The sequence below is a fragment of the Haliotis cracherodii genome, unplaced genomic scaffold (assembly GCF_022045235.1).
Source record: "Haliotis cracherodii isolate W230 unplaced genomic scaffold, xgHalCrac1.p SCAF_1, whole genome shotgun sequence".
Lineage (NCBI taxonomy): Eukaryota > Metazoa > Mollusca > Gastropoda > Lepetellida > Haliotidae > Haliotis > Haliotis cracherodii.
Genome location: NW_027266264.1, coordinates 77,483,203 through 77,491,807, shown reverse-complemented (window position 1 = coordinate 77,491,807; position 8,605 = coordinate 77,483,203). Strand labels below are relative to the sequence as shown.

The 8,605-nt window shown below is 39.2% G+C and overlaps 1 protein-coding gene across 1 annotated transcript in view; it reads left to right on the top strand.

The window, feature by feature from the left end:
• The window catches only part of LOC139457750 (shematrin-like protein 2), a 6,508-nt gene extending 2,502 nt beyond the window's left edge, over window positions 1-4,006 (top strand). Inside the window, exons 2-3 of the mRNA XM_071239101.1 lie at window positions 308-603; window positions 3,842-4,006. Of these exons, the coding sequence (XP_071095202.1) occupies window positions 308-603; window positions 3,842-4,006 (461 nt within the window). The remainder of the gene's footprint in view (window positions 1-307; window positions 604-3,841) is intronic.
• The last annotated feature ends 4,599 nt before the right edge of the window (window positions 4,007-8,605 follow it).

Sequence of the window (8,605 nt, the reverse complement as noted above, 5' to 3'; positions counted from 1 at the left end):
TACGGGGTATTCAGCCTATCCCTGTGAACGCTGTATTTACGTTGCCGTTTTATGAGTGTTAGTCAGTAGTTATTGCTGTGATGCTATTTCAAACTTTTACTGATTACTATTTGTAATATTGATTGAATCCTCCAAATGTGTTTGTAGTTTTCAAATCACCAACTCTAATTCAAATCTGACAACACATGTTTCTCAGATAAAGTTCTTCTTAAACAACCAAATAAAAAAGTGGAGAATAGCGACCACAAGTTGGTACAGAAACGGATTTTCTTACAGACTTGAATATGAATGAAAAACTCCTTTTCAGCTTCCAAAATGATGAAAGTTATCGCCCTTGTTGCCTGTCTGGCTGTCGCTGCCTTTGCTGAGCCTGTGAGCTATGGTCTGCACGGAGGCTTCGGAAAGGGTGGTCTGTACGGAGGCTACGGAATGGGTGGTCTGTACGGAGGCTACGGAATGGGAGGTCTGTACGGAGGTTACGGATTGGGAGGACTGTACGGAGGCTACGAATGGGTGGTCTATACGGAGGCTATGGAATGGGTGGTCTATACGGACGGCTACGGATTAGGAGACTGTACGGAGGAATCGGAGGTTTCGGAAAAGGTAAATGCAAATACAATCCTCGAGAATATTATTGACCCTCACATATACCTAATTACTTTTTGACAGATTATAAATAAGTTTAATTACATCAAACTTATTTTCACCTTAATTGGACACATGCAGCATAACTAACCTATCGATTTATTGGATATAGAAATTATTACAAGACGTAGAAATGACTTTGTACGGAAAATATTCTTAAAAAAAATCCTCTTCTTTTTGTTGCAGGTATTGGATATGGCTACTACTAAGGTTGTCGCTCAGTGTCACAATTCATCTGCATCATCAATACATATGTACATTATTTATTGTATCCGGTTTGAAATATGTCACATTAAACACAATCATTGAAACAATGTCTTACGTTTTTTATTCATAGTAGTATTGGGGCTATGTTACAAAAGGAAACAAATGTTATAAGAGAGTTGTATCGGAACAGTGAGATATAAATCATCAAATGAAAGAGAAACGCGGTATACTAGTTTACTGGCATGAGCGAATGAGTGGGTGAATGAGAGAGTGTTGTTTAACCCTACAGTCAGCCTTTGTCAAATTACACCATGGCAGAAGCACAAAACCATGCGGCACGGTGACGCACAATCAGTCAGGTCACACACATAAACATCTGGTCGCCTTCATAAGTCAGCTCTTACGACAAGCATGTGGCACCGGGTACCTGTTATTGACAGAAATTTCGGTAGGATTCTGAAAAAGTGTCATTCATTCGCACGTGAAAGTTGTTTGAATGCATTATGGAGGTTCAGATATGTATATTCCTCAATGACATTGATCACTTTATAGTGTTGACTTTCGTCCCTGCAGACCGGATTCGTGACGATCCGGTTTAGAATATAAATCTTCAGCAACCCATGCTTGCTGTAAGAGGTGACTAACGGGATCGGGTGGTCAGGCTTGCTGTCTTGGTTGATGTATGTTATTGTATCCCGATTGCATAGATCGATGCTCATAGTGTCAATCACTGGATTGTCTGGTCCAGACTGGAATATTTACAGACCGCCGTATATTTAGCTGAAATATTGTTGAGTGCGGCGTTAAACAAAAAAGCCAAACAAAGCGACATGCATGTAGTCTGGAATACACAACAGCAGAAGTTGGCAATTAATGTTCCATAACAAGGTCACATATTCATATATAATAGCCACCTGATCGTTTGCCTTCGGTAACACACAAACAAATGTTTACCATTAGTCTCTGTAGTATCCAACACTCTCTGTCCACGATGACATTTACAAAAATGCATATGTCGGCATTTCTTTATACGTGAGAAGCACCTAAACCTTTATGCCATCTGTAATAGTAAACGACTCGACAGGTTTTTGGTAATGGCAAGAATTGACAGTTACAAGGTTTGAAATGTGCCCCCCTACAGTCGTACCATTCTGTAGCTGCATAGTCAACCCATTCCGTAGCTTTAGTTATCATCCTACATTTATCCTTTTCCTGTATCCTCTTTACATACAACTCCTTGATTAGCCATACTCCCCCACTGCACATTCCTCTTTTTCAGTATTAATAATACAGGAAGACCTTTCAGAGCTCCGATGTTGTTTCATTGTAATCAATGATATATTTCTTCTATGAAATGCAGGTTCCATTTGTAGATCACATTACATATGAAATACATTGAGATCTGTTCTTTAACAGGAACTGTTTCAACAGGGTTTTTTTAGCCGTGTTACTAGAGGCGTGCGTGAAGAGTCACAGCTGAAATGTGAACATTAAATCTGCACTGACTTTTCTTCATGACCGTAACATGGAGCATCATTACATTAAATATAATTATCATTTGCAGTTATCATCCAGATAGTGAAGTATAAATAAATGAATTGATAGGAAATATATAGGGCTTGGATGCCTTAATGAAATGATGAGTAGAATGTTCGTTTGTCAAGGTTGTTCTTAATAAAAGTATACCATGGGCTATGCAAAAGTATATGGTGACTCTTTGTCGTTCCATAGTTTCAACAATGTTTTAGCAGAGGGCGTACATACATACAGAGAAAGAGAGAGAGAGAGAGAGAGAGAGAGAGAGGGAGGGAGGGAGAGAGAGAGAGAGAGATAGAGAGAGAGAGAGAGAGAGAGAGAGAGAGAGAGAGGGAATAAGTCTGTGGTTGGTTTAAATTAAGAAATTTATGATTAGGAGCAGATACGATGTAAGTCAGCGAATCATTATTTAAATTTCAGAGGTGAGATGAATATCAAAAATAAGGATCCACAGCGCAGCAAGAACGACCCATCCCAAACCGATGCCTAGAAATGGGGAAAGTTATAAGCTTTAGGAAAGCCATGTATATATATCATACATACACATGTCGGAAAGAATGGTGGTAAAATGGATCGAAACACCATGTTCGGAAGATAACCTGCTCTCCATGTATGTTTTGAACACTTTCCTTTAAGAGATATTACTTTATAGAGTAACCATCTAGGAGGGGAAATGAATTACACACTGTCTTTATCATTACAATTATAACAATACCCGTTACTTGGTCATTGTGATAGAATTGTTTTTTCACAGACCACATAGGAAAACACTGGCTATGATCATCTGTAACGGTATTTATACACGAATCTACGCATATCGACGCAATTTCATCACGGGTCATTTGTCAGTGATGTAATTACTTCCCTAATCATTCGCCGCACCCTACACACATACATTGCATTGGACATAGTCCCTGGGGGGCATAGGGAAACGAAATTCATATCAGCAATGATTCTTAAAAGGTGTTGCAAATTGGTGCTGCATTAGATAATATGCTTGTAATTAGTCAGTTCCGGGTGTGGACCAAATACAGGTGTATATAAGCGTCTTGTTTTCAAGCACTAGCTATCACTGCTGTCGCCTCTCTTCACGTTTAGATCCAGTCTAATCAACACACTCTGTGAGTATCAGTTGTTTTGTGTTTTACGGGGTATTCAGCCTGTCCTGTGAACGCTGTATTTTACGTTGCCGTTTTATGAGTGTTAGTCAGTAGTTATTGCTGTGATGCTATTTCAAACTTTTCTGATTACTATTTGTAATATTGATTGAATCCTCCAAATGTGTTTGTAGTTTTCAAATCAACCAACTCTAATTCAAATCTGACAAGACATGTTCTCAGATAAAGTTCTTCTTAAACCAACCAAATAAAAAAGTGTAGAAGAGCGACCACAAGTTGGTACAGAAACGGATTTTCTTACAGACTTGAATAATGAATGAAAAACTCCTTTTCAGCCTTCCAAAATGATGAAAGTTATCGCCCTTGTTGCCTGTCTGGCTGTCGCTGCCTTTGCTGAGCCTGTGAGCTATGGTCTGCACGGAGGCTTCGGAAAGGGTGGTCTGTACGGAGGCTACGGAATGGGTGGTCTGTACGGAGGCTACGGAATGGGAGGTCTGTAACGGAGGTTACGGATTGGGAGGACTGTACGGAGGGCTACGGAATGGGTGGTCTATACGGAGGCTATGAATGGGTGGTCTATACGGAGGCTACGGATTAGGAGGACTGTACGGAGGAATCGGAGGTTTCGGAAAAGGTAAATGCAAATACAATCCTGCGAGAATATTATTGACCCTCACATATACCTAATACTTTGACAGATTATAAATAAGTTAATTACACCAAACTTATTTTCCACCTTAATTGGACACATGCAGCATAACAACCTATCGATTTATTGGATATAGAAATTATTACAAGACGTAGAAATGACTTTGTACGGAAAATATTCTTAAAAAAAATCCTCTTCTTTTGTTGCAGGTATTTGGATATGGCTACTACTAAGGTTGTCGCTCCAGTGTCACAAGTTCATCTGCTTCATCAATACATATGTACATATATTTATTGTATCCGGTTTGAAATATGTCACATTAAACACAATCATTGAACAATGTCTTATACGTTTTTTATTCATGAGTAGGGTGTTGGGGCTATGTTACAAAGGAAAACAAATGTTATTAAGAGAGTTGTATCGGAACAGTGAGATATAAATCATCAAAATGAAAGAGAAACGCGTATACTAGTTTACTGGCATGAGCGAATGAGTGGGGTGAATGAGAGAGTGTTGTTTAACCCTACAGTCAGCCTTTGTCAAATTACACCATGGCAGAAGCACAAAACCATGCGGCACGGTGACGCACAATCAGTCAGGGTCACACACAATAAACATCTGGTCGCCTTCATAAGTCAGCTCTTACGACAAGCATGTGGCACCGGGTACCTGTTATTGACAGAAATTTCGTAGGATTCTGAAAAAGTGTCATTCATTCGCACGTGAAAGTTGTTTGAATGCATTATGGAGGTTCAGATATGTATATTCCTCAATGACATTGATCAACTTTATAGTGTTGACTTTCGTCCCTGCAGACCGGATTCGTGACGATCCGGTTTAGAATATAAGTCTTCAGCAACCCATGCTTGCTGTAAGAGGTGACTAACGGGATCGGGTGGTCAGGCTTGCTGTCTTGGTTGATGTATGTTATTGTATCCCGATTGCATAGATCGATGCTCATAGTGTCAATCACTGGATTGTCTGGTCCAGACTGGAATATTTACAGACCGCCGTATATTTAGCTGAAATATTGTTGAGTGCGGCGTTAAACAAAAAAGCAAACAAAGCGACATGCATGTAGTCTGGAAATACACAACAGCAGAAGTTGGCAATTAATGTTCCATAACAAGGTCACATATTCATATATAATAGCCACCTGATCGTTTGCCTTGTTAACACACAAACAAATGTTTACCATTAGTCTTCTGTAGTATCCAACACTCTCTGTCCACGATGACATTTACAAAAATGCATATGTCGGCATTCTTTATACGTGAGAAGCACCTAAACCTTTATGCCATCTGTAATAGTAAGGATTATTATTAAGCTTTCTTGGTAAAGTAGTAAACGACTCGACAGGTTTTTGGTAATGGCAAGAATTGACAGTTACAAGGTTTGAAATGTGCCCCCCTACAGTCGTACCATTCTGTAGCTGCATAGTCAACCCATTCCGTAGCTTTAGTTATCATCCTACATTTATCCTTTTCCTGTATCCTCTTTACATACAACTCCTTGATTAGCCATACTCCCCACTGCACATTCCTCTTTTTCAGTATTAATAATAGCTCCGATGTTGTTTCATTGTAATCAATGATATATTTCTTTCTATGAAATGCAGGTTCCATTTGTAGATCACACTACATATGAAATACATTGAGATCTGTTCTTTAACAGGAACTGTTTCAACAGGTTTTTTTTAGCCGTGTTACTAGAGGCGTGCGTGAAGAGTCACAGCTGAAATGTGAACATTAAATCTGCACTGACTTTTCTTCATGACCGTAACATGGAGCATCATTACATTAAATATAATTATCATTTGCAGTTATCATCCAGATAGTGAAGTATAAATAAATGAATTGATAGGAAATATATAGGGCTTGGATGCCTTAATGAAATGATGAGTAGAATGTTCGTTTGTCAAGGTTGTTCTTAATAAAAGTATACCATGGGCTATGCAAAAGTATATGGTGACTCTTTGTCGTTCCATAGTTTCAACAATGTTTTAGCAGAGGGCGTACATATATACACACAGAGAGAGAGAGAGAGTGAGAGAGAGAGAGAGAGAGAGAGAGAGAGAGAGAGAGAGAGAGAGAGAGAGGGAATAAGTCTGTGGTTGGTTTTAAATTAAGAAATTTATGATTAGGAGCAGATACGATGTAAGTCAGCGAATCATTATTTAAATTTCAGAGGTGAGATGAATATCAAAAATAAGGATCCACAGCGCAGCAAGAACGATCCATCCCAAACCGATGCCTAGAAATGGGGAAAGTTATAAGCTTTTAGGAAAGCCATGTATATATATCATACATACACATGTCGGAAAAGAATGGTGGTAAAATGGATCGAAACACCATGTTCGGAAGATAACCTGTTCTCCATGTATGTTTTGGAACACTTTCCTTTAAGAGATATTACTTTATACAGTAACCATCTAGGAGGTGAAATGAATTACACACTGTCTTTTATCACTACAATTATAACAATACCCGTTACTTGGTCATTGTGATAGAATTGTTTTTTCACAGATCACATAGGAAAACACTGGCTATGCTCATCTATAACGGTATTTATACACGAATCTACTCATATCGACGCAATTTCATCACGGGTCATTTGTCAGTGATGTAATTACTTCCCTAATCATTCGCCCGCACCTACACACATACATTGCATTGGACATAGTCCCTGGGGGGCATAGGGAAACGAAATTCATATCAGCAATGATTCTTAAAATGTGTTGCAAATTGGTGCTGCAGTAGATAATATACTTGTAATTAGTCAGTTCCGGGTGTGGACCAAATACAGGTGTATATAAGCGTCTTGTTTTCAAGCACTAGCTATCACTGCTGTCGCCTCTCTTCACGTTTAGATCCAGTCTAATCAACACACTCTGTGAGTATCAGTTGTTTTGTGTTTTACGGGGTATTCAGCCTGTCCCTGTGAACGCTGTATTTTACGTTGCCGTTTTATGAGTGTTAGTCAGTAGTTATTGCTGTGATGCTATTTCAAACTTTTACTGATTACTATTTGTAATATTGATTGAATCCTCCAAATGTGTTTGTAGTTTTCAAATCAACCAACTCTAGTTCAAATCTGACAACACATGTTTCTCAGGTAAAGTTCTACTTAAACCAACCAAATAAAAAAGTGGAGAATAGCGACCACATGTTGGTACAGAAACGGATTTTCTTACAGACTTGAATAATGAATGAAAAACTCCTTTTCAGCCTTCCAAAATGATGAAAGTTATCGCCCTTGTTGCCTGTCTGGCTGTCGCTGCCTTTGCTGAGCCTGTGAGCTATGGTCTGCACGGAGGCTTCGGAAAGGGTTCGTCTGTACGGAGGCTACGGAATGGGTGGTCTGTACGGAGGCTACGGAATGGGAGGTCTGTACGGAGGTTACGGATTGGGAGGACTGTACGGAGGCTACGGAATGGGTGGTCTATACGGAGGCTATGGAATGGGTGGTCTATACGGAGGCTACGGATTAGGAGGACTGTACGGAGGAATCGGAGGTTTCGGAAAAGGTAAATGCAAATACAATCATGCCGAGAATATTATTGACCCTCACATATACCTAATACTTTGACAGATTATAAATAAGTTAATTACACCAAACTTATTTTCCACCTTAATTGGACACATGCAGCATAACTAACCTATCGATATATTGGATATAGAAATTATTACAAGACGTAGAAATGACTTTGTACGGAAAATATTCTTAAACAAAATCCTCTTCTTTTTGTTGCAGGTATTGGATATGGCTACTACTGAGGTTGACGCTCCAGTGTCACAATTCATCTGCATCATCAATATGTACATTATTTATTGTATCCGGTTTGAAATATGTCACATTAAACACAATCATTGAAACAATGTCTTACGTTTTTTATTCATAGTAGTGTTGGGGCTATGTTACAAAAGGAAAACAAATGTTATTAAGAGAGTTGTATCGGAACAGTGAGATATAAATCATCAAAATGAAAGAGAAACGCGTATACTAGTTTACTGGCATGAGCGAATGAGTGGGTGAATGAGAGAGTGTTGTTTAACGCTACAGTCAGCCTTTGTCAAATTACACCATGGCAGAGGCACAAAACCATGCGGCACGGTGACGCACAATCAGTCAGGTCACAAACAATAAACATCTGGTCGCCTTCATAAGTCAGCTCTTACGACAAGCATGTGGCACCGAGTACCTGTTATTGACAGAAATTTCGTAGGATTCTTAAAAAGTGTCATTCATTCACACGTGAAAGTTGTTTGAATGCAATATGGAGGTTAAGATATGTATATTCCTCAATGACATTGATCAACTTTATAGTGTTGACTTTCGTCCCTGCAGACCGGATCCGTGACCATCCGTTTAGAATATAAGTCTTCAGCAACCCATGCTTGCTGTAAGAGGCGACTAACGGGATCGGGTGGTCAGGCTTGCTGTCTTGGTT